The sequence below is a fragment of the Hermetia illucens genome, chromosome 4, assembly GCF_905115235.1.
Source record: "Hermetia illucens chromosome 4, iHerIll2.2.curated.20191125, whole genome shotgun sequence".
Classification (NCBI taxonomy): Eukaryota; Metazoa; Arthropoda; class Insecta; order Diptera; family Stratiomyidae; genus Hermetia; species Hermetia illucens.
In genome coordinates, this window is record NC_051852.1 from 116,011,903 (window position 1) to 116,029,426 (window position 17,524).

Below are 17,524 nucleotides of genomic sequence, written 5' to 3' on the forward strand. Positions count from 1 at the left end.
TTCTTTATGTAAGCAATCCGGACCAATCAGGTTTATTCTTAGCATGGCTTAGGCAATTCAGTTTAGATCCTCTTGAAAAATATTTTTGCGGCTTAAATCCTTCGAAGCTGCTAGAGTTACCAACAGTTCAACGGCAGGGATTTTTCGTTTCATCGCTCTGAAAGAATGATAATGATGCCCCTATGCGATATATGGGCTTAAAATAGACTTTACACCGATATCAACTTAAATAAAGTTAATAACAGTAAATTTTATATTTTGAAAACTTACTGGAGGCCCCCTTATATTCATGTTAGAAGCGCAAATATATGGAGTACCAAATCCATTATTACTAACAAACTTATGGTGAAAATCTTCTGTTTCGCATAAATTTGCTGCACGCTAGAGATCAAATGAACAGTGAACTTGAGTATGACATTAAAGGGAATAGTTAAAACATATATACTAGGAGTTTTGTACAAATTGATCCATCTGATATTCCGGTGCTTTATGGATCAATTTGTACAAAACTCGTGGTATATATTTATCTCAAAGTCCACTTGTTCTTAAATGTTCTACATTAATTAATACCTTCAGACGCCGTATTGTACCTTCTTCTGTTCTGCATTTCATCTCCTTTTTTATGATCACGTGTCCTACGATCTTTGACCTACAAGCTACAATTTCTTGCTACTGCGGATGATGAAGGGATGAGCATTCGGTAAGGTGACTATAAAAAATAAACCTCAAATCCTGATCCCAAAAAAATGAAAAGTGTAAGTGAGAAAAATAAGGTATTAAAATAACCCACATAAGGTAGATCAGAGGCAAAGAATAGAAAATTTCCAAATTAAGAATTAAATTTCGTATCAAGCTTAAACATTAATCCATTTTCCTGTGATAACACTAAAAATACATGAATGAACCTCAGACGTTTAATTTTGGAATGAAAGTTTCCAAATTAAAAACTTCTCAACTAACAAGTGAAGTCTTTAAATCATCTCCTTGGAAAAAACGCTCTGATAACAAGATGGAATTTGAAACTGATCGACATGAACGCGGATTAAAAGCAGTCTAGACAAAAATTGCTGATTTCGGCGGGGTATAAATTGGAACATTACAACAGGGGTTGAACATACTCGGTTTCACAATGGCCAAGTTAGCAATCGTTGCATTATTCGGACTCTTCCTTGTTCCAACTTTGGCATTCGATCCAAGGATTGTCGGTGGAAAAACCGCTTCCGCTGGACAATTTCCTTATCAAGTTGCATTGAAGAGGAGTGGATCCTTCCTCTGTGGTGGATCTATCATTTCAAGTACTTTCATCTTAACTGCTGCTCATTGTGTTGTTGATGAAAATAACAATGTGTAAGTATAATGGATTATAAGGTCAAATATCCTAACCTCAAATGATTTTCTGGTTGGCGTTTTTCTTATAGCTACGCCGCATCACTCTTTACCGTCGTTGCTGGAACCCTTAACTACAATAGTGGTGGAGTATCGAAAACTGGCAAGAAGATCTATGTCCACGAAAGCTACGGAAACTTCAAAAATGATATTGCACTCATCGAATTGAGTTCTGCTTTTACCTTCTCCACCACCATTCAACCGATTTCACTTGCCACTTCCGCTCCACCCACTGGTGCTTCCATTGTCATCTCTGGTTGGGGACGTTTGACCACCTCAGGATCCCTCCCAAGTCAACTTCAATATAACACTTTGTCAGCTGCTTCCGTCTCTGCTTGCGCATCCAGTGGTGTTAACTACGGTGGATTGCTTTGCTTGACTCACTCCTCAGGAAATGGTGCTTGCAATGGTGACTCTGGTGGACCAGCTACCTACAATGGCAAGATTGTTGGTGTTGCTAACTTCGTTGTTGGAGGCTGTGGAACCTCATACCCAGATGGTTATGCCTTGGTTCCATATTTCTACAACTGGATCGCTGCCGGGGTTAACTAAGCATTAAGATGCTAAAGAGAAATCCTGAATAAATAGATGAATTTAAATTTTCGTGCTTTTTCATGCCTATTCTTAATAAAGACAACCTGTCTAGAAGTGAGTTTTGCATAGAAAGGGTATCTCTAAAATCATGACGTTCCAAACCGGCTAGGATTAACGAGTGGGCGACTTGGGGATACCCAAAATAATATTCAAAGAGAAAATGAATGGTTCCAGATTACTGAGGAGATCGAGAAAACGGTAGGAGGACTCAGTCGACGCTAATAGTGCTTCATTATTAGGTAAAAAGAACTGAGAGGAAGCACGATACTGCATTCGGGAAATGACGGTTCGAAACGGGCTATGTCGCTACGAAGAAGAAGCTTGTAAACGAGGTGTTTTCAAACGTAGATATCTAAGTGAGCTAATTTGACGTGTCTATACTTCACTGGATATTCGAAGGAATATTTAGTGGAGATGTGGAACATTGGCGACATAGCGAAACGGGGTTCTCTCCAATTCCCTCCGTAATTCGTTACACAATATCCTGGCTTCAAAAATTAGTCAGTATTTTGTGGAGTATGTAAGTATGTAAGGGACAATTTGTACCGGCAGTTTGAATCATCAATCTGAAAAATTGCTGTTTTGAAAAAGAAATTCCCAAGACGATATTACGGAGAAAGTATTGGGTATAATACCGCAACATATAACGGTTTAAAAGCGACATATGACGATATTCAAAATATCACATGTGGCACGAGGGTAAAATCTGGGCGAAAGTTGATGTCCAAAATAGAACCCACCAAGGTTGTCTATTATTAGCGACACTTTTTCTTCTGTTTGTTGGTGAAGTCCTGCATGCTCCTCTGAGAGGAGGTGATGGAGGGGTTCTGTGGACAATGTCATCTTTCCTAAAACATTTTGACTACGCTCGTTGTTTCGCTCTAACTGGATATGCAACTATCTCAATACCAACCTCAAAGTGAGTCTGGTTCATCTTCTGCGCTGGTATTAGGAAGTAACATGAACGATTGCCACTGCCATTCATATATTCTAAGTTTTCGTCAACTTATGTCTGTGTCGTGTCATCAATATATATTATCTTCCCAGAGTAAAAACATATCACGTTTAAAATGTTTAGATATGATCAAAATGCACACCCGAATTGCCTACTGTCAATCATGTTTCCTCGCCTCCTACTTTTACTTTCAAATCACTGAATACTATCCTGCCGTGATTTATGGAACCAGTAAACCAAAAAGTATTTGCAGACTAATGTCAGAATTGTGTTAATCATTTGTTAATGGTTTCTGCACATAATGGTTCGTTTGTAAGGTTTTGTGTAAAACAAAACTATTAAAATCGGTTTACTGTCTGTCTGTCTATTTTTGAGAAGGTGAAAATTTAGTCTGGACACACCAGTGTGGGATTTTTACCCACTAAAACTACCCTGGACTCCCTCCCTGCCTCGCCACCATAAGATATTACATCATGGGACAGAGTCAACTCGCTCTAGCTTAGTGAACTTTCTTCTATACGGGGCGTTCGTGACCGCGCTTTCCTCCTCTCCTCTGCTTTTCGCAGTTTGTTTAGAATAGATGTGGTCATGGAGTTGACCGCATCCCAATTCTCTTGTCATGCTACCATTTTCGGCACCAGGTCTTCTGGTATCAGCACTTCTTCTAGAGTCTTCTCTAGATTCCTCCTTTCTTCCACAAATCTCGGACCGTGGAAAAATACATGCTCTGAGATTCCATCGCAATTTGGAGAATTGGGTGAGGTCTCCAATTGAAAATTGGCGATATGCTCCGTGCCCCGTGAAAAGTGGGTGAGGTTATAATTAATCTCACCGTGTCGTCGTCTCTCCAGCCACTCCTTGATGGCAGGAATGAGCATGTGAGTCCACCCGTCCCCTTCCCGAGCGTTTCCATCGTTCTTGCCATCCATTTATGGATCCCTCCCTCTCAGCGTTCTTCGTCTGCGATAAGGGAGAGATTGGCTTCGGATTGTATATGTTCGCCATCTCATCTGCCAAGATGTCAATTGGCATCATTCCAGAGATGACGAATGCTGCGTCATTTGAGACAGTTCTGAAGGCAGAACATACCCTCAGGGCTGTCCTCCTGTAGACTGTACTCAATTTATTAGCGTTAACTGATACTCACAACGCTTCTCTCTAAACTGGAGACACATGGAGCATGATTGCATGATTGAGGTCACCACCCTGGCAATAAACAACCTAGAGGTATACCGTTGCTCTGCAACGTTCGGCATGAACCTTGCCAGGGCCACACTTGCAATGGATGATTTGTCGCAAATCGCATTCTGAGACTTATTCTTGTGTTACTATACTTTTTGTCGGATGTTTATGGACGGACTGCAGTTCTATCATTTCCAAACAATCAACTTGAAGAACCAGTCCTATTATTGTTGCAGTTTTGAGGTGCAGAGGTATTTTTTTTCTCTTTACTCATTTGCAGCTGTGGTTTCAAAATTGTTCAAGTTCAGACTTAGCTTAGATTGCTGGAATGTTAATCGAAAAGTAATTCCACCCTGAGGCCTATATTATCCTTCATCATTAAAGGAAGAACAGGCTTGCCACATAAAAAGTAAACTGCTTGAGGAGTCGGAAATTTGAGTGGTTTCTTCAATTCGAAGAAGAATTGAAATGTAGTTAATTTCCGAACTAAGAGTAGGGTATATGTAGTAAAAATAATCTGCAATTCTGGATCTGGAAGATAGGGCAACAACTGAATCCTTGGCTATACCATACAATGGGATTCACTACTTCAGGGTTGCTGACGAATGGGTAGGATTAGAAACGCATGATGCAGAAAAAGAATGGAGAGAGCTGAAAGGCATTTCGTTGAAACGACAATAATGAGGCATTATCTGTCTCATACATAAAAAGGGAGATATCACACAGTGGAGCAATTATGGAGGTATCACGTTGCTGAGTACCATCTATAAGATATTCTCCGCTATCTTGCTAGGCCGGGTAACCCCATACGCTCAGAACATCATTGGCCCATACCAAAGAGACTTAACTCCAGGCAAGTCAGCAACAGATCAGATTTTCTTTCTGCGGCAAGCGATGGAAAAACTGTTGGAATATGGAGAACAGTTGCACCATCTATTCATCCACTTTAAAGCCGCCTATGATAGCATAGCCAGAGTAAAACTGTACATGGCCATGAGAGAATTCGGTATCGCGACGAAATTAATAAGACTGACTAGGCTGACCCTGACCAATGTGCGAGGCCAGATAAAAGCAGCAGGATCACTCTCAAGACCATTCGACATCAACCACGGTCTACGACAAGGGGATGCCCTATCATGCGTCCTCTTTAACCTGGCCCTCGAGAAAGTGATTCGCGATGCTGATGTAAATGCAAGAGGTACGATCCTCTTTAAGTCCACCCAACTACTGGCCTATGCTGACGATATCGACATCATGGGAAGAACCACCCGAGACGTACAAACTGCGCTCATCCAGATCGAGCAGGCGGCGCGAGATCTTGGGCTGCATATCAATGAAGGCAAGACAAAATATATGGTGGCAACGTCAGCACCGAAGACGAACCAACCAACAACATCAAACTGCACTGGTCACACAAGAAGAATAAGGAGAATACAACTTTGAGACCGTTGACAATTTCTCCTAACTAGGGTCGAATATCACAACCGATAACAGCTACGATGATGAAATCCGCGCACGGTTGTTTGCAGCTAACAGAGCCTATTTCAGCTTACAAAGACTGTTCCGCTAGGGTCAAAGCTCTTACTGTACAAGACTATGATCTTGCCAGTCCTCATGTATTCCTCGGAAGCTTGGGTTCTTAGCGAGTAAAATTGCGAACTCTTGGCCGCGTTCGAGAGAAGAACCCTCCGAAGAATTTTTGGCCCCCTACATGAGGATGGACGATTCCGCAGCCTACACAATGACGAAATCTATGAGCGATACCATGACTGTCCGGTTGTAGATAAAATCCGGCTCAATAGGTTACGATGGGCGGGTCACTTAATCCGTATGGATGAGGATGATCCCACCCGGAAAATAATAGCTTTTAGGGATATCGAATTGGTGGACCTCGGCGCAAAACCGGGATGTCTGGAGTTCCTTATTAAGGCAGACCTAAACCGGATACCGGTTGTTGCGCCGTTGATGATGATGACAATAATGATGCCTAGGCTTGGTGTGGGTGTACATTTTCTGAAAACTCCATTTCAATTGCATCCCAGAAATCGGGAAACCGAAAGCCCGACGCTTCAGATATGAAAGGTTTTGTTGATCCTTCATGTAATAATATTCGGGTACACGATAATTTCATTTATACATAGTTCGTAGTGAATATACGTTGAACGCACCCGATATTCAATTCGATGTGGCATTGTCATTTTATGGCGGGTGTATCAAAACCGCTTCGTGTCTCTGTTGGTGTTCATCAAGGAAGCGCCCTCTCACCACTCCTCTTTGTTCCTGTTATGGACACCGTCATACGGGATATCCAACGTCCAGCACCTTACACATTGCTTTCTGCAGATGATGTTTTCCTACAATCTGATAGCAAAAATGATCACGAGCAACTTGTTCAAAAATGGAATGATCGCCTCATGCAACACGGTCTCAGATTGAATTTAAACAAAACTGAGTTTTTGACGACCGATCCTCATGAAACAGGCACAATCACTGTCAGTGGCAGTGATCTGCCCAGAACTGAGCGATTTAAATACCTCGGGTCAACGCTATCAGCCAATGGAGAACTGCGTTATGAAATTGCTTCACGCATTAACGCAACCTGGATGAAGTGGCGTTCCACAACTGGTGTTCTTTGTGATCGACATATCATGGAACGTCTCAAATCTAAAATTTACCGCAATGTCGTCCGTCCAGTCGCTCTCTATGGTTCTGAGTGTTGGCCGACCATAAAAGACAATGAACGGCGTCTTGCGGTAATGGAGACGAAGATGCTACGTTGGACTAGTGGCGTGACACGTTTAGATCACATCCGAAATGAGGATATCCGCGATCGTTATGGTGTTGCAGCGATCGTGAAAAAGATGCGAGAGAGGCGTCTTTGATGGTATGGTCACGCAATTCGTGCCAACGAGAATTCACTTGCCAAGATTGGTCTGAACATCGAAGTCAATGGTAAACGACCAAAAGGCAGACCTAAACAACGGTGGCTTGATACGCTAGATGGGGATTTAAAAGCCTCGAGATTGCACCCAGATCAGGCATTCGATAGAGCCAAATGGCGATCACGACGAGCCGACCCCGCTTGTGAACGGGACAAAGGCTGAAGAAAAAAGAAGATTGTCATTTTATCTCTTAGACAGTATTAATATGACGCAAAAGGGACAATTGCGAGCTACTGTAACTTTGTTAATAATAGTAAGATTTCCACCCAACTTTCTATAATAGTAGAGTGCTCCATATCAAAGCCTATATTAATGCACGGGTTTAGGATAAACTTAAGAAGGGTTCGCAGTTTATTTTAATATTCAATGATATATCAATATACTATTGTTAACTTTATTTTAACAGATATCGGTATGGAGGGTATTTCGGAGCCTAAATATCACACAGAGGCATCAACATGATGTTTTTCAGATTTTTCGGGTAGAAACTAAGACTTGATTTGGAAAGAACTAATCGATACTTTTCGTTTGTTTCTCCATGGTGACAAATGACCGCCCTTTTTTGCATATATGGGGACCCCCTTCTTAAGTTTCAATCGGTACAATCGTTTCTGAGAAAAGTGCATGTGACAGACAGATAGACAGTAAACCGATTTTTCAACAAAACCGAAAACAGAATCTATGACTACATAATCTTTTTTCGTGAAACCGGGAAGACACTGCCATCGTTTATCACGATAAGTAGGAAGATGAAGAATTTTCATTCCCATATAGGAGAAGTTCAATATTGCGGGTGATCCTCCCAATGAGGATGATATAAAGCGGAATAAGCTTCGAGTACAGATTATAAAGACTAAATTATCTGATGAAAAACTGAAAAAAAAGTGCGCATATAGAAGTAACTAAAACGTTGATCGTACATCGGCTTGCTGTTTTGCAAGTGGATGATGATGCGTCAATAGTTTGTAGTTAAAAAAGGAGGCTACATCCAGAGTGCCGCGGCAGCTAGAGCTCGGCCTTTCAGGTATTGAAAAGTTTTGTGAATTCTTTATGTAAGCAATCCGGACCAATCAGGTTTATTCTTAGCATGGCTTAGGCAATTCAGTTTAGATCCTCTTGAAAAATATTTTGCGGCTTAAATCCTTCGAAGCTGCTAGAGTTACCAACAGTTCAACGGCAGGGATTTTTCGTTTCATCGCTCTGAAAGAATGATAATGATGCCCCTATGCGATATATGGGCTTAAAATAGACTTTACACCGATATCAACTTAAATAAAGTTAATAACAGTAAATTTTATATTTTGAAAACTTACTGGAGGCCCCCTTATATTCATGTTAGAAGCGCAAATATATGGAGTACCAAATCCATTATTACTAACAAACTTATGGTGAAAATCTTCTGTTTCGCATAAATTTGCTGCACGCTAGAGATCAAATGAACAGTGAACTTGAGTATGACATTAAAGGGAATAGTTAAAACATATATACTAGGAGTTTTGTACAAATTGATCCATCTGATATTCCGGTGCTTTATGGATCAATTTGTACAAAACTCGTGGTATATATTTATCTCAAAGTCCACTTGTTCTTAAATGTTCTACATTAATTAATACCTTCAGACGCCGTATTGTACCTTCTTCTGTTCTGCATTTCATCTCCTTTTTTATGATCACGTGTCCTACGATCTTTGACCTACAAGCTACAATTTCTTGCTACTGCGGATGATGAAGGGATGAGCATTCGGTAAGGTGACTATAAAAAATAAACCTCAAATCCTGATCCCAAAAAAATGAAAAGTGTAAGTGAGAAAAATAAGGTATTAAAATAACCCACATAAGGTAGATCAGAGGCAAAGAATAGAAAATTTCCAAATTAAGAATTAAATTTCGTATCAAGCTTAAACATTAATCCATTTTCCTGTGATAACACTAAAAATACATGAATGAACCTCAGACGTTTAATTTTGGAATGAAAGTTTCCAAATTAAAAACTTCTCAACTAACAAGTGAAGTCTTTAAATCATCTCCTTGGAAAAAACGCTCTGATAACAAGATGGAATTTGAAACTGATCGACATGAACGCGGATTAAAAGCAGTCTAGACAAAAATTGCTGATTTCGGCGGGGTATAAATTGGAACATTACAACAGGGGTTGAACATACTCGGTTTCACAATGGCCAAGTTAGCAATCGTTGCATTATTCGGACTCTTCCTTGTTCCAACTTTGGCATTCGATCCAAGGATTGTCGGTGGAAAAACCGCTTCCGCTGGACAATTTCCTTATCAAGTTGCATTGAAGAGGAGTGGATCCTTCCTCTGTGGTGGATCTATCATTTCAAGTACTTTCATCTTAACTGCTGCTCATTGTGTTGTTGATGAAAATAACAATGTGTAAGTATAATGGATTATAAGGTCAAATATCCTAACCTCAAATGATTTTCTGGTTGGCGTTTTTCTTATAGCTACGCCGCATCACTCTTTACCGTCGTTGCTGGAACCCTTAACTACAATAGTGGTGGAGTATCGAAAACTGGCAAGAAGATCTATGTCCACGAAAGCTACGGAAACTTCAAAAATGATATTGCACTCATCGAATTGAGTTCTGCTTTTACCTTCTCCACCACCATTCAACCGATTTCACTTGCCACTTCCGCTCCACCCACTGGTGCTTCCATTGTCATCTCTGGTTGGGGACGTTTGACCACCTCAGGATCCCTCCCAAGTCAACTTCAATATAACACTTTGTCAGCTGCTTCCGTCTCTGCTTGCGCATCCAGTGGTGTTAACTACGGTGGATTGCTTTGCTTGACTCACTCCTCAGGAAATGGTGCTTGCAATGGTGACTCTGGTGGACCAGCTACCTACAATGGCAAGATTGTTGGTGTTGCTAACTTCGTTGTTGGAGGCTGTGGAACCTCATACCCAGATGGTTATGCCTTGGTTCCATACTTCTACAATTGGATTGCTGCCAGGGTTAACTAAGGACAAAGGTGCTAAATATGAATGGTGAAATAAATAGATGCATTAAAATTTGCGTCGTTTTTCTCGCCTAATCTTAAAAATGATACACTCTTGATAGGGCGATTGTTACAAGCGGGGAGTTTATTAATATGTTGTAATTCTATGATTTGGTGGTTGTGGAAAAAAGGATATGATTATCCATCTGCCAGTAGAGGAGTACAATTGGAAATGTCTCATTAGTGCTCACTACATTTGTGGGGGCTACAGTTAAAGGAAATTTCGTATTCACCATATCAACATGTAATTGCTTGACTTGTACATTGAATTGAAGATTAGATTTTCACTTGCCTACAGCCGAGTTTTGCATAGAAAGGTTGCTCCAAGAAGCCCCTATCCATGGACTATAAGGTAGACGTAGAGAATTTTAGTTAATAGATTCTGTGCTAACCTTAAGTTTCGGAAATAATCAGGTTTAAAGGGAAAGTTCGTACGTTCAAAGGAATCACAAGCTTCTTAGAAACTCTTGATGATAGTTGATATGTGTAAAAATCGCTGACATGTTCAACTTTCGATTATTTTTCTACAACCATAAAAAGGAACTTTGAAAACATCGAGGTTCTGTTATCGGCAACAATCAGTGGAAGGAAATTGTCAAATTTGAAAAGAATTCGGCACCCTTGATCAATTTGAGGAATTGGAGTTCTTCCCGTCTTTTGCTCTTAAAAGTTTATGAATCTTCTGAAGTCTGGAGGAGTGTTCAATTGATCGTGACACCCTCCTTGAGCATCTCCATTATGCTAATGATATTTGCTTGCTCTCTCATGTCGTCATAAACCTTGACCAATTTGCTCTGGATTGGGAGATGGAGATGAACAGAGCCGCACTGGAAATGAATCTCCAAAAACCAAAGCTTTCAGTCTGACGGGTCATCACACTCTTCGAATCTACATTAAAGGGAGGAGCGTTGAAGACGTCGATTATTTTGTATATCTAGGAAACGTTGTTTTTTTTCGACAATGGCAGCTTAACATCGTTCGATACATTAACAGTGCCAAATCCGCCTTGGCTGCTTTGTCCAAATTCTGCAAATGCAACTCACAAAAACATAAAGTGAAGGCTATTCCTTCCCATCGTTCTCTCCTCTCTCCAAGCCTACCTCAATCTCGAGAATTTCGTCGTTCGAAGTGGCACCATATAGATCATAAATCAAGAAAGAGTCACATTTCTATTACAGACTGTGTTATGCAATAGAATCCACTATCCGGGCATGACCAAAGGGAGGGGTTTTTAAAGCTTTATTGTTAGCGTACTAAATGAAAATGTTAATTAAGGGTGAAGGCTGAGTCAAATTAAAAACTAATTAATAAATCTACACAACGAACAAAACTTGAAAACAAAAAACAAAAATAAAGAAAGAGTGGACAAAAAATTTAAAACAGTGAATAGTGATTGAAAAATAATGAAATATACTATAAAAGTAAAGGAACCAAAGTGAATCGGATCAATCTAATCATCCTAGCTTAGTGCCATAAGCACGCGCTTTTATTCTGCTTCTTCTTTACTTAACAGCACTGAAATATTGTTGGATTTGTTGATATCCTTAACCAAGGAGTTATCACAAAGTTTCTAGTAGGCCATACTTCAACAAATAACATAGCCGTAAATCACAGTAAAGGGTAATGATGGTGAACTTAAATGAAATTCAGACTTCGAAATACACTCTGTCAACAAAGTTAATAATACTGTATTACTACATTTTATATATTCTCTGAAAATCTCTTCTTCATTTTGGAGATATGATTGCATAATATATGACATTCCTTTCCCAAATGACCTTGATAGACCAGAGCAACATTGGAAGAAAAGTTGAACATTGTAACACTGCAATATGTCACTACTTTTATAAATCGACCTGTTCTAATTCGCATTCGATTTCATCAAGAACTATAGTTGTACAAACTCACTCGTTACCGAGAAGCCACATAAAATGCTATGGCACTGGTTACCGGGGGAAATCACGCTGAGGGAAAACGTAAACTACAATATTAACTGTTCATACTTAAGGGGGGAAGAGGCTAACGTTAATTCGTGTAAAAACCTATTCCCCAATGGTACATTAAGGTATGGCATTCGAAGAATATTATATAAAATTTTCATGAAGAAATATTAAAAAATAAGGCAATAGCAGCAATTATTCGGAAGTGTCTTGGAACAAAGTAGAATTTGAAATAATAAAACTTGTTTTTTCTATTTGCTAGTGGAGAATTTTATTTTGAAAATACCGATATTTCGGGAACCACTTGTTCTCTTCATTAGTGCTAACAAGTCCTTGTCATTGACTTGTTAGCACTGATGAAGGGAACAAGTGGTTCCTGAAATATCAGTATTTGCAAAATAACATTCTCCACTAGCAAATAGAAAAAACAAGTTTTATTATTTCAAATAAATAATCGCTAGAAACACTGCCCAATTACACTCAAATAAAGTAGAATTGACGGAGAGTCACTCGGTGCTGGATCATCTGAAATCAAAAAACAAAGTTCTTTCATTAGATGATCGCTTTCCGCCGGTAACGCTGAAGGGTTTTTCCGAAATTTCAATTTTTCACTTTTTGGGAACACTTTGGAGTGGAAAATGCGATTTCTGCGAGAAAACAAAATATTTTAACTAATTTGAAAAAAAAAACTACCTTATTTTGTGTATAGAAATAGTGTTCGAATTCTCAAAAGGATTGGGGCAGTAATTTTGGATTTATGACGCACCGAGTTTGAAAACGTGAGTTGTTGGAAAAAATGCTTTGAAGTTTTGAACACTAAAAAAATTGGAATAAAACGTTGATGAGCGAGTTTTATCCGCTTAACTAAAACAGAATCATCGATGCTAGGTCCACAAAGGATGTTGCTATCATCCATGATGTTTAAGGCACCTTTTTGCTCCTGTCTACGATGAATCCTGCCTTCTTTAGTTCATTTTTCAGCTTCCGCCTTATCGCGCCCATTCATGGCAGCTTGGTCCACTATTGATTCTCACGCCTTGCATAAAGGTTAGTAAAACAAAGAACCTTCATTGAAGACACAGGCTGCGACATAAGCAGCAATGAGAACGATGGTAGAGGTTCATGCTTTGGTGAGATTTTTCAAATAAGTTGGTTCGAACTCTCATTGTTCGCTCTCAAGTTCGCGCTGAGTTTTATATAAAACATGGTTGCTAAAATTGCTGTAACTTCCGTAGTTTTGCTCCAGTTCTTTTCAAATTTTCTCACAACAAATAAAAAATGCAAAAAAGGTTTAAAAACGTTAACGGCCCTCTTAATTTATATATCCTTTATTTAAACAGTGGAAGAAAATATGTTCACTTAGGTAAATTAACTTTTTAATTTAAGTACTCCGTACTTTTCCTTGTCTTCTCAACTTCTTCTAAAAACTTCACACTTCCATATAAAATTCCACTTACTTTGCTTTCAAGCCGAAGTTAATGCATCATTCGCCTCCCTTTAATCAATAATATCATACTAACCAAAATGGACTATTTTAGTACCCGTTTATCCCAACCAAAACACTCTGGCTAGATTCCAACAATCAATTTCGTCAAACCTAAACAGTCAAATCATTAAACAGAGCAAAAGAAAGAGGTCGACTGTGCGTGACAAGATCCCAAACATCATACTAAAAAAATATTCTGTAACCATTTATCCCTTCCTGGCTTAGTAAACGCAAATTCTGCCTGATAGCTACAAGCTTCTCCACCCTCACAACCTCCGCCATAATCTTCGAGCGTACCATCAACTCAGTCATTGATGAACACTGTAATAGAAACAATTTGACCCCAGATTTCCAGTTCGTCAACCGAACAGTTTACTCGGTTGAACATGCCCCTTTTTATTCTTAAATCCTATATTCTGACCAAAGTTGCAAGACATAAATCATAGTCTGTCTCCATAATAAAAGGAGAGCTTTTGATTTTGTATGATAATACGGACTCGTCTAGTAGTCTCGTCTGTATTAATAAGCAGAGTATCGAAGGCGTCAATTTAGGAAGCGTGGTTTCTGGGCTTTCTCAAGTTGAGACTGTTCTGTGCTAGCGTTCTATCTGTGTTGCTATTGACGTCGGATAGCAGTCGACTCAGCTGTGAATGAGTACATGAGTCAAATCAGGGTAATAATCTCGGGCGAGCGCAATGCTGACCACATTGCCTCCTAGTGTACCGTTACGGTCTTGAATGAAGTGCTCTAACACACTTCAAGGCCCTGATCCAACATGGATTGTTGCGCCAACGATTATTATTATTAAATGTGATCTCCAGTTTTATCAAGTAATCATTATTTTCTGCATCCCAAGCCATTCGAATTAGATTTAATTTCCCGACCTGGAGTACTTCGGTGAAGCTGTAGGCGGAACAGCGGAAATTCCTTAATTTTCACGAATATTTTGTAGGTCTGCCTTGATCGTTGACATTGCCGACTTGGATTTTTCCTTGAACACACCCCAATCTTTCAGTCCAATGCAGTTGGTGACACAACCTCTGTTTATTTGGTGCGTCCCGCAGAAGATTCTGTAAGTTTTTCTGTAAATAGTTTTTGTAAAACCATTCATAAGTCGGCACGTCATCTTCTATATTTCATCCATCTTCTCCTCTCCCCCTTCTGGTTCAGTAGCAATGTATCTGAAGCAGATTATTTATTATTATTCTCTACTTTTATCTTCTTTACAAGTCAAAAATTTTGTCAGTAAAAAAATGGAATTCATCTATGTAATTGCCTTTATTGATTTTTTAATCATTGTATCAATTATTTAACCCTGGCGGTAATCCAGCTATGGAAGTAGGAAACCAAGGCATAACCATCTGGGTATGAGCTTCCGCAGCCTCCAACAACGAAGTTAGCAACACCAACGATCTTGCCATTGTAGGTAGCTGGGCCACCAGAGTCACCGTTGCAAGCACCATGTCCTGATGAGTGAGCCAAGCAAAGCAATCCAGCATAGTTAACACCGCTGGCAGCGCAAGCAGAAACGGAAGCAGCTGACAAAGTGTTATATTGAAGTTGACTTGGGAGGGATCCTGAGGTGGAGAGACGTCCCCATCCAGAGATGACAATGGAAGCACCAGTTGGTGGGGCAGAAGTGGCAAGAGCAATTGGTTGGATGGTGTTGGAGAAGGTGAAAGCAGAACTCAATTCGATGAGGGCAATATCATTTTTGAAGTTGCCATAGCTCTCATGGACGTAGATCGTCTTGCCAGTCTTGGATACTCCGCCACTATTGTAGTTGTTGGTTCCAGCAATGACAGTGTAGGTTGATGCAGAATAGCTATTATAAAAATAACCTCATATGTAAATATATTCGACCACCAGGAAGTCATTTGAAATTAGGAAGTTCGACTTTATTATTTATTATACTTACGGTTTGTTATTTCCATCAACAACACAGTGAGCGGCAGTCAAGATGAAAGTGCTTGAAACAATTGATCCACCACAGAGAAAAGATCCACTCCTCTTCAATGCAACTTGGTGTGGGAATTGTCCAGCAGAAGCAGTTTTTCCACCGACAATCCTTGGATCATATGCCAAGGCTGGAACAAGGAAGAGTCCGAATAATGCTACGATTGCTAACTTGGCCATTGTCAAACCGATTATACCCGGTCCCTATCCATTGGCGGGAATTTATACTCTTTTGAATATCGTTATCTATCTATCTTTACTGAACTTAATCCTTTTTCATATCAATCAACTTAAAACCGAATATTATATTTATCAGTATTTTTCTGCCTTAGGTACTATCAGCATTTTACTTTGATAGTTCTAAGTTCGGATTGAACTGCCATAGGTTTCAAAGGATTTACGCTTCTGTTGATATCGCTTAACTTGTAGTTAAATTCTTTACCCCCAATGAAATATTAACGAAAATAGATAAAAGTGCCTATTCATTCCGCAAAGTGCGTTTCATTGTTTCCATGAAAATTTTGCATTCGTCGTGTATTAACTGTAATCAGGATTTCAGAGAAAGTATACTTGCTCATTTTTATAGATAGGTTCATGCATATTTTATCACCTACCCGTGTGCACGATACATTCTAGAAATTTTTCACTGTATTAAATTTAAATTATTATAATCAATCAACCTACAAAAATGACTGATATTTTTATTTAAAAAATCCTCAAAAATACAAGGATTAAATGCACTAATTAAATTTCAAGTATTTCGAAATCGACTTGAAAACCCCATGGTTCAAAATGAAATTTATAGATTAGATTTTCCCGTGCCAGTGCATCAAAGTATAGACAATTAAATATATCTGTTAAAAAATATTGATAAGGAAACTAATTAGATATTAACCGATATGAGGGAGGATTAAACTTGGTATAGATAAAGAATCTTTGCTTTCTAAGGGGTATAAATATGAATAGACGTGATGGGTTTGAACAAATTCGGTTTGACAATGGCCAAGTTAGCAATCGTAGCGTTATTCGGACTCTTCCTTGTTCCAGCCTTGGCATATGATCCAAGGATTGTCGGTGGAAAAGCCGCTTCCTCTGGACAGTTCCCATACCAAGTTGCATTGAAGAGGAGTGGATCTTTCCTTTGTGGTGGATCCATCGTTTCAAGTACTTTCATCTTGACTGCCGCTCACTGTGTTGTTGATGGAAATAACAAACCGTAAGTAAAGTGACTGATAAAATCAAACATCCTAGTTTTAAATAATTGCCTGGTGGTTGACTATATATAAATATGAGGTTATTTTTGTTATAGCTATTCTGCATCAACCTACACTGTCATTGCTGGAACCACTAACTACAATAGTGGTGGAGTATCCAAGACTGGCAAGACGATCTACGTCCACGAGAGCTATGGCAACTTCAAAAATGACATTGCCCTCATCGAATTGAGTTCTGCTTTCACCTTCTCCAACACCATCCAACCAATTTCTCTTGCCACTTCTGCTCCACCAACTGGTGCTTCCATTGTCATCTCTGGATGGGGACGTCTCTCCACTTCAGGATCCCTTCCAAGTCAACTTCAATATAACACTTTGTCAGCTGCTTCCGTCTCTGCTTGCGCATCCAGTGGTGTTAACTACGGTGGATTGCTTTGCTTGGCTCATTCATCAGGACACGGTGCTTGCAACGGTGACTCTGGTGGCCCAGCTACCTACAATGGCAAGATCGTTGGTGTTGCTAACTTCGTTGTTGGAGGCTGCGGAACCTCGTATCCAGATGGTTATGCCATGGTTTCCTACTTCCACAGCTGGATTACCGCCAGGGTTAAGTAATTCTAATAATACAAAAATCAATAAATGTCCTGAGCAATAAATTGTGTGATTTTCTTTTTTTGGAGCTAGATATGGAAGTGTGTTCCAGGCATGTTAGGGAGTTTAATGTTAGTCCGCTTGTACATTTTATTGAGTCTTTGGAAGCGTGCTAAATGTAACGCCACTCATGAAAACTGAAAATAATTTCATTCTCTATCTGATAACAATCGGCTTAATTTAAGTTTGTCCAAAACTAGTA

At 39.5% G+C, this 17,524-nt stretch overlaps 3 protein-coding genes across 3 annotated transcripts in view; 2 read left to right on the forward strand and 1 right to left on the reverse strand.

Annotated features, from left to right (window-relative positions):
* Nucleotides 1-17,524, forward strand: part of LOC119653831 (protein ultraspiracle) — a 214,683-nt gene that overhangs the window by 80,049 nt on the left and 117,110 nt on the right. The window lies entirely within an intron of this gene.
* LOC119656166 (transmembrane protease serine 9-like) lies at nucleotides 1,099-17,327 on the forward strand. The gene is made up of 6 exons (XM_038062512.1): nucleotides 1,099-1,347; nucleotides 1,419-1,935; nucleotides 9,190-9,449; nucleotides 9,521-10,037; nucleotides 16,420-16,673; nucleotides 16,767-17,327. Exons 1-6 carry the CDS (start codon nucleotides 1,130-1,132, stop codon nucleotides 17,284-17,286), a joined length of 2,286 nt encoding a protein of 761 aa, XP_037918440.1. The 5' UTR covers nucleotides 1,099-1,129; the 3' UTR covers nucleotides 17,287-17,327.
* LOC119653839 (serine protease SP24D-like) lies at nucleotides 14,761-15,667 on the reverse strand. Its single transcript, XM_038058885.1, has 2 exons — nucleotides 15,420-15,667; nucleotides 14,761-15,326 (listed from the first exon to the last, which is right to left on the reverse strand). The coding sequence occupies exons 1-2, from the start codon at nucleotides 15,635-15,637 to the stop codon at nucleotides 14,807-14,809; spliced, it is 738 nt and encodes a 245-aa protein (XP_037914813.1). The 5' UTR covers nucleotides 15,638-15,667; the 3' UTR covers nucleotides 14,761-14,806.